Genomic DNA, 17,917 nt, shown 5'->3' with positions numbered 1-17,917 from the left:
AAAAAAAAAAAAAAAGAAAGAAAAAAACCAGAAAAGAAAAAAACATTAAATATGATATGTTAGATACATAGTATTACTTAGAATTAATCCGAATACAAAATATTTCTTGAACGTAGAATAATGGATGACATGCGCATAAAATAACATAGCTTGACGTATAACGCCACCATACGTTGAAATTCGGTAATAATCGTGTAATAACGGCAACGCTATAGAAAACGTGGAGTGTTATTCGCGCTTTAATTTAGGGATTGACCGTTGAATTTTAGTTTATGTGAGTTGTTTATGATATAGACAGAGTTGACGATATTCTAAGTGATTTCTATGCAATAAATTGGATCAAGTTTGAAACGTGAGTTCTGAAGAATGTATTTGCGTCAGAAGCTATTCGATCAATAATTTGCGTTTGCTTTATTCTAACCTATCGTTTGTCCTCTGTTCTTCACATTATATGTTATTTCTTTTTATATCACTTTTTTTACTATTTAATAGTTGCAATTATTATTTCCATAACAATTTCATTTATTGACTTTATAGGTTAAGTATAAATCTATAGAAAAGTAAATCTCTAAATATTTTCTCTTTTTTCTTTTTCTTTCTTTTTTTTTTCCTTTTTTTTTTTTTCAAGATATATAGCATATTTTTGATTAATGGAATCTCTATTCGTGACACACATAACTTTAATATTGAATAGAGTTCAATGAGGAGAACATTTTAATAATATTTATTGATAATATTCAAATGCTAATATAATTGTATAAATTATAATCGGAAAATGTAGAATTTTTGTTGATGATAAAATCGAATATTTAAGAAAACCAAAAATTAAAAAGAAAAAAAGATAAAAAAGAAAATAAATTAAATCTTTAAAATAATTAATCATTGATATTTACTTTTAATCACTGATATATTACATAATAGATAGATGATAAAAGATTTTTATTACTTAGAACTTGCAGTTATTACATAAAATGTATAATGGTATTGGTCTTCAAACACCCCGTGGATCTGGAACCAATGGACATGTTCAAAGAAACTGGGCTATTATACGCAAAACAAAGGATAAAGTTAATTATAAAACTGATGAAGGAAAGATAGAACAAATAAATAAACAACCTAATAAGGAGATTCTTGATCATGTCAGAAAGCGAAAAGTTGAAGTTAAATGTGCCGAATTAGCAGACATTTTGGAAGAACAAGGGTAGATATATTTTTATGCTCTTTGTTATTATACTTATTTCTTATTTATTTATATTCATATATATTAATCCATATGATACTATTGATGAAATGAAATTAATAAAAAAATTTTGCTTTATATAATAATTTTTAATACTATAGTTTTATGTGGTTTAAAAAAAAAAAAAAAAAAAAAAAAAAAGAAAAAAGTAATAAGAAAACCTATATAGTACTTTGTTGCTATTTTGCAATTTTTTAATTTAATTCTTTGTATTTACAAATATCATTGAGTTAAAATTTTGCCTATAAATGTCAGATGTTATATTAATTAAGAATTTAATATATACTTACAATTGGCAGAATAAATTTAATTATCGTTATAAAATTCGTTCTTACAGATTTACAACCGAGGAAGTAACAAAGAAAGTGGAATCTTATCGTTCAATGTTAATGGGTACAGAAATGAAGACGAGTGCACCACGTGATGAATTTGGCCGCATAAAGTAAAGTTTATTATTATATATATTTTTTTTACTATTCCAATTATTTTTTGTTAACTACTTGAAAAAGTTCGTCATAGTTTTGAATGGTAACTTTATAAGAATTGCATGAACATATTCACGATTGCTCAACATAACTTTTGAAAGGTTTCTTTCCAAGGCCTATCGTCATATGAATATACTTCATTATAGAATTCACATCTGATTCATTTCTCTGTCACAAGATATTATTGCAATTGGATTACAATTGCATTATTCATATAAATATCAATTATATTAATGCAGAATTAATATATACTTTTTAAGAAAATCTATAATCAATGAATCATATAAAAATTCATAATAAATTACAATGAATCATTTATAAATTTTATGTGAAAATAAGAAAGATATTTATTCGATTATTTGTTAATGAAAATTTACTGTGATACAATTTTGTAGAATAATTAATAGAATAGTATTTGGATTTGATAAGATATTTGATCAAGAGTAGGAAACTTTCTCTTTCTCTTTTTCTCTCTTTCTCTCTCTCTCTCTCTCTCTCTCTCTCTCCCTCTCTGTTATGCAAGTAATAATAGATTAATTAATTAGTTAAAATTGAAAGATTGTCAAAGGGTGTATACACCCACCCATTCTTCCTTCCTTCCTCGGTTAGGTCATATCGACCTACCCTATAGCGCCGGCGCTAATAACGAGAAGGAAGGGGGAGATGAGAGAGATGGGTGGTGTAGAGAAGACGGTAGTTGGAGGGATGCGCGAGAGACGACGGTACACGAGTTTATTCTAGCATCATTCGACGAATGCTATCTCAGTGCAAGAATGGACCGCGACGATGCGACGCTATGCGTCAAGAAATATCCACAAAACCATCGTAGAAACATCGAACATTGAAAGGATCAAAAAACAAAGACAGAAAGAAAAATAAACATAATGTAATCGCGAAATTAACGTAAAATCACAAAAGTCTTCCATTACCATATACATATATATATATATTGTCGACGTATATCTATATATCTCTCTCTATATATATATATATAGATACATATACATACATACATATACATATACATATATAAATATACTTATGTACACATTAGATATTAAGTGTTAAGATTGTGTTGGGAAGTGTAACGTTAGATTTCTAACATACGTGCCAACGAAAGTGATATTTCAAATGTGAACAGAAACATCTCTTCAAAATCGTATATATGAAAAGGAAATAAGTAAATAAATAAAAAAAATATATATATATATATATAAAAAACAAAAAAAAATTTTTTTCAAGAAAATTCGTTCTTGAAGAAAATTAAAATAACCAGTGGGGAAGAATACAATAATCAACATATATCGTTATCTGAGAATGATTTTCATTGGATAAAAAGGAAGAGAAGTATATTTCAAAGAGAATTTGAAAATAAAGAAAATATATGAAGAAGAGGAGAGAATACAATACGTCGATATATGAACATATAGATGATGATGATGATGATGATAATGAATAATCTCAATGTTCCAGATATCCGAAAATAAAGGATACGACAATAGCTAGCGTGCCTGATCCAAAGTCTTCCTTATTATTTAAGCGGATGATCTCGATGATCAAATGTTCACATGTATGCGTATAATTAAAACGTATACATATTTATATATTATATATATATATATAATATATATAATATATATATATATACATGAACCAATGTATATCTATAAAATATTCTTATAAGATTGTATGTATAATAGACATACATATACACACATATATATATATATATATATATATATATATATATATACATATATAAAGAAAAGAAATATGTACTGTATGAGAATCATTATGAATAACAATAATGTTAAAAGGAAGAAATATATATGAGGAAAAATAAGATAGCAAAGATACAAAAATTATCAATTGAGAAAAATACGTGATATCATACAAAAATATATATATATATATCATTGGAAGAATAAAAGAAACATAAATGAGCATTACACATACTAACGTTTCCGGCATTCTCACCAAATAATTGTTCTACCCAACGAAAGCAAGAAGATTTCGTATACAAAAGGCTTTCTTAGAACTCTGTGTGTTGTGTGATGTGTGTGCGTGTATGCGTGCGCGCGCGCGCGCGCGTATGTAAAGGATGAGTACAATAAAGGAAGGAAAAGCATTACGTTCGCTATCCTATTCACAGTCTTGTTACTCGTCTGAACTATTGCAAATGCCTTTCACATCAAGGTGGGATTTATTTCAATGTGTGCTACAATCGTGTCTTCTTCATCATCTTCATCATCTTGATTATCTTAAAGATGCGAATGAGAGCGCATATTCCTTTTTTTCTTCTTTCTTTTTTTTTCTTTTTTTAATTTTGATCTTCTAAAATTGAGATTATATTATCGAAGATCAATTGTTTTCAACGAATTGAAAAGACGAATTTAAAGAATCCATGTGTGTTGAACACAAATATATAAATATTAAGAAAAAGAAAAAAAAAAGAAAAGTACAAAAACCTTTCAAAGAAGAAATGAAGAATTGAGAAAAAAATCATCATCTAAGGACTTGAACGAGAAAGTTATTTCCATTTTTATTTTTTTTATTTTTTTTTTATTTTTTATTTTTTATTTTTTTTTGTTATTTTTAAATTATAATCACTTAAAATTGAGATTGGTATAATCGAAGATCAATTATTTTCGACGAATTGAAAGGATGAATTTGAAGAGTCCATGTGCATTGAATATAAACATATAAATATTTAACAAAAAAGGAGGGATAGAAATTTTTCAAAGAAGAAATGAAGAAATAAAAATAATTATTTCAAAAGCACCATCGTCGCTACTGCTAGTCGTTCGAGAAAATTTGTTATATTTTATTTATTTTTTTTTTTTCATTTTTTTTTATTTATTTATTATCTTTTTTTTTTTTTTTTATTTTTTTTTTTTATAAAAATCGAAGGGAATGACTATGTCCACGACAACACCAACACCAACGCCAACGCAGAAGGTAGCTCGAGGAAGAGGGCCGGCAGATGGTCGTGCTTTTTTCGAAACGTTATGGCGTGGTAATTTTTTCCTCGATCGACAGAAAGTTTTCAAACGCGGTCGTAAACGTAAACTGCAACAAGCTTTAAACGAGAAGAAACGTGCCCAATTACAAATGCGACAACATTGTTGTTGTTGTCAACGTATACAGCTTCATCTTCTTGCCGGACGAGGAAACAATGTTCGCTCTGTTGTTAGGTAAACTTGTAGCGGTCGTGTTCCATTGTTTTCGTTTATCATCATATTTATTATCATTATCATTATTATTAGCATTATTATTATTATTACTATTATTATTATTATTATTATTATTAGTATTTATTAATATTTATTAGAATGATAGAATTATTGACCATTTTTCTTGTCTTTTCTTTTTTTTTTTCCCCTACATAATGTTCTAAATCTAAAATAAAGATTGTAATGCAATCTTTTCTTTTTCTTTTTCTTTTTTTTTTTCTTTTCGCTTTAAAATCTTAATATTTTTAAAATAATTAATGTATAAAATTTGTGAGAAAAGAAAAACAAAAAAGAAAGAAACAAAAGGAAAGAAATAATATTCGATTGAAATATTTGATTTGATGAGAAAAAAATAAAAAGAGAATCATCGATCAATAAAAATTATTTTGCAATTTTTTATATTATGTATATAATATCAAAAATTGTGCGTGCATGTATATATATATATATATATATATGTTTGTGTGTGTGTGTGTGTGTGTTTAATACTAGTAAATATTAGTGTAAATATTAGTATTTTTGTATTCGCATACGAATAAAAACTATTTCGACTTTTGAGATAAATTTTGATAATTAGAAAAAAGGAGAAAGAAAAAAAATTATATATAAAAATTTCAAACATGAAATTCAAGAGTTCAAGAGGAAAAGATGAAAAAGATTGAAAAGAAGAAGAAAAAATAATTGTTTCTCTTTCGTCAACTCTAATTTCGAATTTGTACGTATGTGTATACATATATATATATATATATATATATATATATATATATATATATATATATATATATATATGTAATGAACGAATGGTGTGCGAAAGGGGATGGCGGAAAAAGTATCACCAGCTGGATTGTATTGATCCGTAGTCGAGCGAGTTGGCACAGGGGTGGCTCGCGAACGCTGCCCCTTTCTCCTCTCGCACCCCCAGCATCCCCACTCCCCTCTCTCGTCTCGCACCCCTGCATCCCCACTTCCCTCTTTCGTCTCGCACCCCTGCATCCCCATTCCCTTCTCTCGTCTCGCACCCCTGCATCCCCACTCCCCTCTTTCGTCTCGGACTTCCTTCATCCCCACTCCTACTCCCACTCCGATCTAGTCGTTCGAAGCTTTTCATTCCTCGCGAAGAAGAGAGACTGCACGGTGGTTCCTCGGCGTGTTCTACGCGCTCTCTCTCTCTCTCTCTCTCTCCCCCCTTATGTTATGTCACTTTTCCTCTTCCTCCTCCTCCTCCTCATTCTCTTCCTCTTTTTCCATCGCCACTACTTCTTTCTGCCTTTGCCACCAGTAACTTTAGTTATTGTTACCCATCGTCATCATTGGAATCTCTTTAATATCCAATTGTTTCATTTGAACCCACCTCTACCCTCTCTCTCTCTTTCTCGTTTTCTTTGATTTTTTCCATTTGAATAAATCGCCAGTGAATATTTCAATTAAAAATAATAATAATTATAATAATAATAATAATAATAATAATAAAAGGAAATAGTTTATCAACGATGACTGTAAAAATTTCATCGCGGTAGGTCAATCCTTTATATTTAAGATCATGTCAGCCATTGTTGCTGCTCTTGTTGTTGTTTCTATTTTGTCTATTGCCTTTTTTCCTCCCACCTATTTTTCTTTTTTAATCATTATGATCGAAGTATCGATATCGACAAATATTGACATTATTATTACTTCTTTTCTTTCCCCTCCTTTTTAATCTTAATAATTATTGTTTAATGAGAAAAAAATCTTATCACAAACATTGAAATTTCAGTGTTCGAGAAACACATCAGATAGCCGAGGCACAACAAGAAAAAAATGCTAAATTGCGGGAAGCCTTTGGAATATCAGAATTCTTCGTGGAAGGAAGTAGCCTAGATCCGGAAAGGCGGGCACGAGAAGCCGAGGCAAGAGCGGCGGCGAACAAGGTTTATGAATTAGTTCGCACTCCGAGCCCTGCTCCGGATACTACCTCTGCTCCGGAAAAGAAGAATAAGAGAAAACGTTCTGGTAGCACGTCCAAGAAGAAAAAGGGAAAGAAGCATAAAAAAGAAAGGTATAAAATAATGAACTGTGCAGAGGTCAATGGAGACTGGACTCGGATTTTTGCTATGTTTTATAATTAGATATGTACATACATATCTATACATGTTATGTGTGTCTATATATATATATATATATACATATACATGTGCGTATATACATATTATATATACATATATGCATGTGAGGGAACAGAAAAATAGAGAGAGAGAGAGAGAGAGAGAGAAAAGGAGTGAAAGAGTATATCTGTTCATATATGTTTATATATATATATATGTATGTATATATATATATACACACACACATGCAAATAAATTTATTGGATTATATATTGAAACTATGCCGTCGTTAATTAATCGTAACGAAAAATATAAAAAAAGCTTTTGATCTTTGTAATATCAACGCGATGGCATATACGAGTCGAGGCTCCAAGACTGCACAATCCATCTTCCTGTAGTTCCCCATTTTTCCTTAATTAATTATTCATTTATCGCAATTCCACTCGTTCATTTGCTTATTACACGTCTACTTATCGGATACTGAATCATTACTCGCCTACTATTTCATGCCCCATACAACTTTCTCTGTTTCAAACAGAACTAAGGAGGACTGAATGCCTATCTAGTAGGCTTAGTAGGTAAGTATGGACGTCGCGTACATTTACAGAACCAAAAAAAAAAAAAAAAGCAAAGAAAAGAAAAGAAAAAAAAATATTTCAATAGATAATATGCCGTTTACCGCGAAATAAATTGTTAAATTTATTATATTTTCATTGAGTATTTAGGTCCTTTATAAATGTAGGCGCGATTAACTATTATTAATATTTCCATTTATTGCAATTTTTCTTAGAGGTAAATGTTTGTTGCATTTTCTTTATTCATGTTTTCCAATCAATAACAATATCTTCTCTTATCGTTCATTGATCTCAATTAATGATGATCAAAATAATATCATTCAAATATCATTGGCAAACATTTACCTGGCGTACAACACTAAGCACAGGTTTAATATAACGCACATTATGTTGCGTACATTCATGCATTTCTATCTTTGTTGTTGTTATCGATAAAGCTTGTTGTTAATGTCATCTCTCTATTTTTTTCTGACAAGTCCGTCCCTATCGATGGTTATCAAGGTAATGCTAATCCCATATTATATCAATACTCCTCATACTTTGTATACTTGTCTTTTGTAACTTTTTGAAAGATTTAGTTTTCTATAAAGAGGAGAAGAATTTCAAATTTGTAATTATTTATAGCTTTTTTTAAATGTTTTAAAAGAAGCAATGAAAAAACTAAATCTTTCAAAATAAAAAATACAAAAAAAAAAAAAAAAAAAAAGAAAAAAGATACTTATGTAGTCAATTCGTTAGCTATAGCCGGAACATTGTGACTTTCACCTGTGCATTTATCGTTGTTTTACGTCTTTTATTTGTTTTTCACTTGGAATTGCAGTGATATATTAATCTTTGCTGAAATAATTTATGAAAGATATTATTATACACTGCACTACCAAAGTTACGTAAGTTCGATTTTATTTTTCAATTTGGGACTATAACTCAATACTCAAAGAATTTTCTGTGTGAAATTTTATTGGCAATTGTTCTCTCGATTATTAAAACAAAGCTATTCGCTGTTACATATGGTTAAAAGCATTAAGCGTGAGATAGCTTATGCAGTTAAAATGAAATACTCGTTTGACACACAAGTATATATATACTACAAAGGCTTTCTTTATTGTCAGCACAAGGTATGCACTTGTCGACAGGAAGACGCCCACTGCAAGAATTAATAAATATAAATATCATTTTTAAAAATTCATAACAATTATCTTTGGAGAATCTTTAGTCTAATGCAATACGAATTTCATAGGTCCGAATCTCCAAGGACGTCCAAGAAGAAAGAAAAAGCTAAGAAAAAGAAAAAGGAGAAAAAGCACAAGAAGGTAGAGGCCAGTTCTTCTGACAGTGAATCCAGCGATGATACTGAAGAGAGCTGGTAATTATTATATACAAGATTAAATTTATAATATTTCTCATTTATATTAAACAAAATATAAATTTTCACATGGGAATTTGTAATAATGAAAAAAATATTTAATATTGTGTTCCTTAGTTCGTCTGAAGCTGAATCAAAAAAGAAGAAAAAGAAGAAAAAAAAGAAAAACAAAGTTGAAGGAAAAGAAAAATCTGAGGTAAGAAATTATGTTGTAACGTTAAAAACAAAAAAAAAAAAAACCAAAAAAAAAAATAGTATGTGCAAAATTTCCCCTGCTCTTTTTCTATAACGCACGCATGAATACGGATACACGATAAACGAGCAAACGCAGAAAGGTGAAGCATGTAATGCCACAGCATGCAACATTTTAGTTTGTTATATTGAATTAGTTGCGAATTCACATTAAACTATCCACATCTTTATGTTTATATTTATTTTCGAAAGAAAATATACGAAATTCGCTCTATTTAATTATCTTAACATTTTATCTGATTTTTCAAGTTAACAGTCATTATTTCTAAGTATAAATCTCGGTATGTTTGTAATTATCAGCGCCATTTGACAGGATACATTCCCTAAGTGAGTACCAGATATGCCGCTACTCGTGTATTATACGTATTACAAATTTATTATTTGTACGAATCTGTACGAATTTTTATGATTGTTGTATATTTCACATATTCGTTTTGTAACAAGCACTATCTTATTATGCAATAATTTAGTTTAGGAAATTGCTTATTCTTGAACAACTACTCTTGTTATAAGAGATATATGTGTGCATATATATATATATATATATTTGTGTATGTTAATTTTCGTTTAAGCTATTATTAGCTTTTGATTCAGTATCGTTAATGTATTATTATCGATGTTCCAAGTTAGTCTATTAAAAGTAAAAAAAAGAAAAAAAAACCTAGGAAAGAGAATAACATTAAGTCAATGATAAAGAAAAAATATTAAAGACATAATAGGAATAAGCAGATTCCAAAGAATGAGCAGTTTGCATGATTGATGTAAGATAGTTACTTTAATAATTTTCATTAATATAAAATTTATTTTCTTATAGAAGAAAAAAGCAGCGCTAAAGAGGAAACATCAATCAACGGATAGCTCTACAGACAAGTAAATGAAATAATTTTTATTAATATTTTAATCAATTTCTTTCACGCATTTCATAGAGTTTATTATGTTACTTGAAATATATTTTAGTTCTCCAGAGAGGCCAAAGAAAAGAACGAAATATGATAAAGTTGTTGCAGAGAAGAATACGTTTGATGACGGTGAAAATGTTACAAAAGAATATCGAGTAAATAGATCTCCAAAAAAAGCAGTAGAAAGATCATCTCGCAATGAAACACCACCTATAAAGAAAAAGGAATCAGCCACAAAGAAAACTATTATTATAGATAAAAGGGACAAGTCACCACCGATTACACATAAAACCCCACCACCTAGACGTCATAGATCTCCATCCAGAGGTAGAGCAGACAGAGGAAGATCTCCAAGAAGATATTCGAGATCACGACGCGTAACATCTTCTCCGAGAAGAAGAAGGATTTCAAGGTCACCGCGACGTTACAATAGATTTTCTATTTCAAGAAGTAGAAGTCGTTCGAGATATGATCGTTATGGATCAAGACGTAGACTTTCTCCTATACATAGACGTAGGAGATCAGATTCTCGTAAAAGATCTAGATCTCCAAGAAGACCAAAAGAAAGGAGAGATAAATCGCAGGAACGTCGTAGAAGCCGTACTAGATCCAAGAGTAGATCTAGACGATCGTCTTTGAGTTATTCACCAGTACGGAAAAACCCGGAACGTTATAAGGATATATTAGAAGATAAGAAAAAGCGAGAACAAAAAAGAGATCGGGATGTTGTTAGACAAAAATCTCGATCAATATCGAAAGGTAGAAAAATACAAATGATTACACCGCGAGTAAGTTTGAGATCTTCTAGTGAAGATGAGGGTGATATAGCGGACGATGAACCAAAACAAGAAGATGAGGAAAAAATTAAGGAATTGAACACGTTGAAACGATTGCAAAGTGGATTAGCTGCGAAGGCTAGAGAAACATTAGGGAAAAAGGTGATAAGTCCTGTAAAAGTTAAATTAGAAAAGAAAGAAGAATCGGTTTTCGATATAGCATTACCGGTGGAACCACCAAAACTAACGGAAGACCCAACAAATTCTTCTTCTTCCAAAGAAAAATTAATATCACCTGTGCGGTTACTTCCTGTACAGTCACCAGTTTCCAGTCGATCACCTTCACCAGCATTACCATTGACTCGTGAAGAAGCTGCTATAAAAATTCGATCGCCTAGTGAATCACCACCTCTCTTGTCGCAAACACTATTGGATAAAACTAGTCCAAAGTCACCTGTTATGTCGGCGATTATAACAACAATAATAACAACACCAACAACAGCAACAGCAACAACAACAACAACAACAACAATAACAACAAAACAGTTCTCTTCGGGTCCTAGTAATTCTAAAAGGAGTTCTCCAATAATTGTCCAGAAACCTTCTCCAAAAAGTAATTCTTTGACGCATTCACCACCTATCACGACTTCTCACAAAGATGTTATAATAAAGTTAAGATCTCCAAGTGAGTCACCACCATCTTTACCAAGTGACACTATTAACAAATCCGATACAAGATCTCGATCTCCAAGTACATCGAAAAGAAATTCTCCAATACCTAGGAAACATTCTTTAAGAGAGAAATCATATTCCAGATCCCCGTCAAGATCATACACAAGGTCATTATCTTTGGAAAAGAAGTCTTCCAAATCACCGAGACATCGTTCAAGATCTTTATCCAGAAATAGATCGCGTTCGCGTGCTCGTAGCAAAAAATCAGTATCTCCAAAGCATAGGCCATCGAGATCTGGGTCTAGATCAAAGAAATCACCGAATTCTCTTCAAGCACATTCGAAAAGAATATCAAGGTCAAGATCTTCCTCTGGATCGAAACACTCTCCATCGAGATCCGCGTCAAGATCAAAGAAGTCACCTTCTCAATCCCCTGGAAAGTCAAGATCTAGAAGTAGAAGCATATCGTTGTCAAAAAGATCTAGAAGTTGTTCTTTATCGAAAAAATCCAGAAGTAGATCTCTGTCGAAGGAATCTAGAAGTTGTTCGGTAACTAAAAAATCAAGAAGTCGTTCTTTGTCCAAAAAATCGAGAAGTCGTTCAGCCTCAAAGAAATGCAGGAGTCGTTCGTTATCAAAAAAATCAAGAAGTCGATCTAGATCAGCCTCTAGGATGTCAAGAGAGAAAGAAAAACGAAGTAGAAGTAGAAGTACTTCTCGTTCTTCTGTCAGGTATGGATCTTTCAATATTTACATTGACATACTTTTTTGTATTGTCTGATGTGCCTATGTGTGTGTGCTTGTGCGTGTGCGTGTGCGTGAGCGTGTGTGTATGTGTATCTGTGTGTGTGTGTGTGTAATTGATATAAACAAATTATGTTTAGTTCGGCAAGGCATAGTCGTCGCAGTTTTTCAAGTTCTACACGATCAACCAGCAGCGTTTCTAGTAGATCCTCGCGCTCAACTTCCAGCAGTTCGGGTTCTAGTAGATCCCGTTCACCGTCTATACCACGTCGTCATGGTTCGCCTAGTTTTCTTGATAGACGTCGTATTACAAGGTAAATCGTGTAATTAGAAAAATTCTTTTATTATAGCAATATGTTTACACACGAAATGCACCAAGGTAAATCTGTAATATCCCTTTTCATCAATTCTTGTAGAGTATATTGCTTATTATTTAGATTTTATTTTATTTATTTTTATTTTTATTTTTTATTTTTTATTTTTTATTTTTTTCCTACCCCTCCGTTTTATCATTATCTCAGTCTTTTGAATTCGAAATTTCTTTTAAAACATTTTACTACATTGTATTCATTAGCAAATATTGTATTTGATAAATAAAATAGAAATCCTGAAAATATGTCAAGGGAATAAAAGCAAAATTTTTGTCTACAATTCTTTGCTAATCTCTTCTTTCTCTCTTTCTCTCTCTCTCTCTCTCTCTCTCTCTCTCTCTCTCTCTCTTTCTCTCTCTCTTTCTCTCTCTTATAAATATTTTTATTAAGTTATTATACATTAGGTAATTCTCTAATACTATTTTGTGTTTGTTATGTCAAACAGGGACAGATCGAGGGGCAGGCATAGAAGATAAAACTATGGCTACACTCAGACATTTGTTACTTTACTACACAGTTGACATAGCAATAATTTCATATTAGTCTTTTTTCTTTACGACAGAAAAAAACTTATTATGTGATTTCATTCAGAGTTCACAATTATTGGAACAGTATAATAATGATATATATATATTTGAGAATTCGCATAGCTTAACTTGATTATAATGCAAAACAAAAATATATTGAATTGTTTATTTAATACCGCTTTTAAAATAAGTGTAAATGGAGTTGTTTCTCTATGAATTTAAATAGTTTTGATGTCGAGCACATTTTGTCTCCTCATTCATACAATGTCTATTGTCGAACGAAGTTAGACTAAATCAACAAAGTGTCCCAGTATTCGCATATATAAATTTTTTTTTTTTTTAAACTAAATTATCATAATTTCGTTAATTTTTCTTTATATATATCTATATATACTCATTATTGACTTATAAATGTTATGTAGATGTAGCATGTGTGTATTTTCTTATAAGTTATTGTAAATTTAAATATTTACAGTAGAATTTGATTCTTTTTATTTTATTTTAAAGTCGATCACATAAAAATAAAATATTCATTTATTTTAGTCTAAGAGCTTCTTTTTAGTCCAATTATATTTTCACTGTGTTTATAAGTAGAAAAAAAAAATATATATATATATATAGTTATAATTTTTGCAAGGTAAGTAACACATTTTTCTTTTGCATGATTCACTTTTGCAATTTGCATGACGTCGTTTCATAAGCATGCTCGCAAAAAACAATTTGATTGAAATAATAATTACGATTAAATATTGAAACATATATATCTGACTACGTTAACAAAGTAATATGTATTAATACGATATATTATCAAGAACTATTCAATGATATTTCTTTTATATTAATTGACCATTAGATATAATTTATCGTGAACATTTTTATGATATAACAATTGATATATATATCTATATATATAATAAATATAATTCAATTTCATTCAGAATTCATATTGGAGCTATATACGACCTCTTTTTTATCATGATACTTACACTCATTAATTTTAGTGCCAGGAAACGACCGATTCCATATCATCGACCAACTCCAACGCCGCCTTCATCACCAAGTAGTTCAGAGAGCAGTAGACACAGTAACTGGTCGAGTCAGAGTCATCGATCAAGCTGCTCTCCGAGTCGAAGTCCATCTTACACACGTTGAAACGTATTAATCGAATTGTCCTTAAAAGAGAACATGATGTTCCTTTCTATTATATCAAATTTGGAATAAGTTCATTTGTTTGTTTATAATAGCACATACCTAAGAGATTATCTATAGTTTATTACATATTTCATTCCAAATTTGATAGATATTAGTTTTAATTCTTCATAAATTCTTTACGAACAAATTTGCTCTCCTTTAAATCTTCTAACTCGATAATACTCATCGATGGTTGCTCTCATCTCTTAAATATTATGAACTTAAGTATATTAGTATTATTCCCCTTCCGGATAACCGATCCTCTTTCCAAAAAAAAGAGATTATAGATCATATTTGTAGTCGATACGATGCATGCATTTTGGAAGAACAATACTATAAAGCACTTTGTATAGTAAACTAAAATTAAGTTAATATAATATTTATTTTATTATAATTTATTCTCGAAAACGTATCAAATAACGTTTGGAAAGATGATATTTTAATAATAATGGTAATATGTGTAACTTATGGGACTTTTATAAAAAAAGAAAAGTGTTTAAGTTACATCCTTTAGATTTGAACTAATGGAATCTTTCTAAAAAAAAAAGAAAAAAAAAAGAAAAAGAAAAGAAAAGAAACGATGTGTGTCCTAACACCATAAACTTTAACATTGTATAAGCAATATAAGAATAGGAGATTATATCATTGATACTGAACATCTTTACTCTAAGGATTTATATAATAATTTAATATTTATTATTTCTAAAGAAAAAAACAAACGATTCTCCATTTTAACTGATAATACTACGTATGTACATTTTAGTAATTACTTGATTGTGTAAAGTTGTTTGTTATACAAACACATGCTAGTCAAATTTTATGTGTTTCTAGTGAGAAATAATGTTCTTAAAGTTCAACTTATTTGAAAAATGATCGTAAGTCACTTTTCCTGTGCAATGTTTTCCTGCCATTACTTGTATAAATAGATGTGCCTATTCTTTAGGAAGATTATTTCAGTTCTATTGTATTCAGTATAAATTACTTTTTATAAATATATAATAGTATTCACTTATTTATTTATTTATATATTTATTATTTATTAATTTATTATTTATTTATTTATTTATTATTTATATATATTTTTGCATTAAATAATATTTAATTATTAAATTTTATATATATATATATATATATATATATAAATATATATATATATAATGCTTTGTCCATGGTAAATATTCGACAAAGTACAGAGGGAATTATAGCAATGAATATTTGTTTGCAATACTCCACTTACCTATATATAAATAAGTCATAAATGTTATTTGGTCATAAGACCGGGCAGCGTACCAAAAGACATAACTAGACTCTAGTCTTATTTATTCAAGAGTTAAGTCTTAAAGATGTATATATAAGGTTGAAAAAAACATGTTTGGAAAATCTACATTATTTATAAATAGAAGAGACCTGTATAATGTTAGGGCTGAATAAAGTACTATTATAAACATATAAAATATTTAAGATCTCTTTCTAATTATTATATCTATAGTTCTACCACAGTTTTATACAGAAATTTTCTTTTTCAAATCTAATGTGGTAAATAGTACAAAAAATTGATTTGTGTTCTACAACATTTTTTTCTGAAAACAGTTATAAAAAGTACTTTACACAGTCCTAAATAACATTAGTTCATTGTAATGACTGATACAACTTATCAAATATATTTGTCAATTGCAGTGGTGACCATTACTATATATATTTATATTATCTATTCTTTATTCTTTTAAGCCTTTAAAGTATTTCATATTTAATATCTTTTTACCTATACCATTTTTTGTTGCTTAATTTGGATCTCATATTTAGTTAATTATATACCATTAAAACTTTTCTACTTATTATGAACATATGCTTCCTTTAAGAATCAAAATAAAAATAGATAGGTTCAAATTTCTCTCGTTATCCTAAAGTACACCACTAGCTTTTGACAGCAATATTTGCTGTTTACAATCTAACTGATCAACTGTTATTATCATTAAAAAAAACAGATATATATATATATGTATATATATCTGTGTGTGTGTGTCTGATAATACCTGATCATTCCTGTAACATATTCTGTATTGTTGTTGTGTGATTAAATCAAAGCTTGAACATTGGAGCTGTTTATTAATTACACCAATAACCACATTTATTTGCAAACAACTTTATACAATATATTTCATGAAATACATCCCAAATATTAATTTAAACAATCTTTATATTTTTATTATATAATTCATATAAACCTATATATATATGTGTGTGTGTATGTGTCACTTTTATTTCGTTTATTTCATTTTTTTTAATACGTACCATTTAAAATCGATAACATTATGTTAAGATATTATTTCTTTGATTTCTTATCAGTAATAGTTGATTTTTTGCATTCATTAGTGAGATAAATTGACCATATAAAACTGATTATATCTAATATTAATGTGCGTAACTAAAATTAAATAAAAAAAGAAATAAAAAAAGATTATTAAAGTATAGCATAAAAAAATATTAAATTAAAAATTTTATGTACGTACCACTGAAGGAACATATTTTACATTGATAAATTGAAATATAGTTAAATATTTGAGATTAGCTAGAAGAACGGGCCAGTAAAGCTTTTGTAATTGTTCTTTAGAGGCTTTGTGAGATTTACCCTGGTAATAATAATATTATATATTAAAATCATTCTTCAGAAATTATGTTCATCAGTCAATCAAATTTACCTCTAATCGAGCAAGTATGTATAACGTTAATGCTTGGAAGCAAGGTGTATAAACCAATCTTTCTATCAAAAGCAAAGTCAATGGATATTTTCTCAAGGAATGTGTGTATAAATAAAAGTAATGTGGTACAGAACCTCCTAATAACAATCTGTAACATATTATTATATATGTCTTAGATATTTAAAAAAATGTGAAATATATATATATATATTTTATATATATACTATATATATTATATATAAATATATATATATATATATATAGTATATATATATAATATTAATTATATATAAATTACCCAAAAAGACCAAATGCAATAAGTCTATCTTCATCTATAGATTTCCCGCCAGTTAACTTCTGGTGTACTAAGTTTCCCAAAACATTAATAATGCAGCTACAAAAGAATATTTTTATAAAAATTTTTGTACAACATAAAACTAAAATATAACCATACTTTGCAACATATGTGTATATATGTACACACACACATACATATATATATATATATATATATGTATACATACATAAAATTACCTGGCAATTGCTTTTGTTTTAACCGGATTACTATAAAGGTATTGGAAATATACACTTGCGAAATTTAATATCATTTCCTTCGGTTTCGAAAACGCCATTTTTATATGTATATAATTTTTGTTAGTAATGTTGGTCTTGCAGTGATCAAGGTGTCAGTACGCATTTATTTCAAATACATACAAAATAATAAATATAATTGACAAGATTTTATGGAATGTTTCGTTTAAAAATAATTAGTATATACATATATATATATATATACCGATTATATTATTA

The 17,917-nt window shown here is 28.9% G+C and overlaps 2 protein-coding genes across 5 annotated transcripts; one reads left to right on the top strand and one right to left on the bottom strand.

Moving 5' to 3' along the window:
- Positions 1 to 180: 180 nt before the first annotated feature.
- Positions 181 to 16,504, top strand: LOC124422928 (serine/arginine repetitive matrix protein 2). Of its 4 annotated transcripts, none has more exons than XM_046960003.1 (10): positions 181 to 352; positions 951 to 1,201; positions 1,578 to 1,682; positions 6,712 to 6,993; positions 8,852 to 8,977; positions 9,095 to 9,173; positions 10,044 to 10,099; positions 10,187 to 12,307; positions 12,460 to 12,633; positions 14,219 to 16,504. In XM_046960003.1, exons 2-10 carry the CDS (start codon positions 972 to 974, stop codon positions 14,367 to 14,369), a joined length of 3,324 nt encoding a protein of 1,107 aa, XP_046815959.1. In that variant the 5' UTR covers positions 181 to 352; positions 951 to 971; the 3' UTR covers positions 14,370 to 16,504. The 4 variants fall into 4 exon arrangements, with proteins under 4 accessions (XP_046815959.1, XP_046815977.1, XP_046815969.1 ...); XM_046960021.1 differs by lacking the exon at positions 14,219 to 16,504 and adding an exon at positions 13,136 to 13,759; XM_046960013.1 differs by lacking the exons at positions 181 to 352; positions 951 to 1,201; positions 1,578 to 1,682 and adding an exon at positions 3,547 to 4,919.
- On the bottom strand, positions 16,498 to 17,903 carry LOC124422937 (peroxisomal membrane protein 2). The gene is made up of 5 exons (XM_046960047.1): positions 17,642 to 17,903; positions 17,406 to 17,501; positions 17,108 to 17,255; positions 16,919 to 17,038; positions 16,498 to 16,833 (listed from the first exon to the last, which is right to left on the bottom strand). The coding sequence occupies exons 1-5, from the start codon at positions 17,737 to 17,739 to the stop codon at positions 16,732 to 16,734; spliced, it is 564 nt and encodes a 187-aa protein (XP_046816003.1). The 5' UTR covers positions 17,740 to 17,903; the 3' UTR covers positions 16,498 to 16,731.
- Positions 17,904 to 17,917: the final 14 nt, after the last annotated feature.

The sequence above is a fragment of the Vespa crabro genome, chromosome 1 (assembly GCF_910589235.1).
Source record: "Vespa crabro chromosome 1, iyVesCrab1.2, whole genome shotgun sequence".
NCBI lineage: Eukaryota > Metazoa > Arthropoda > Insecta > Hymenoptera > Vespidae > Vespa > Vespa crabro.
Note: the sequence above shows the minus strand (reverse complement) of the source record. Positions and strands in the feature narration are given on the sequence as shown.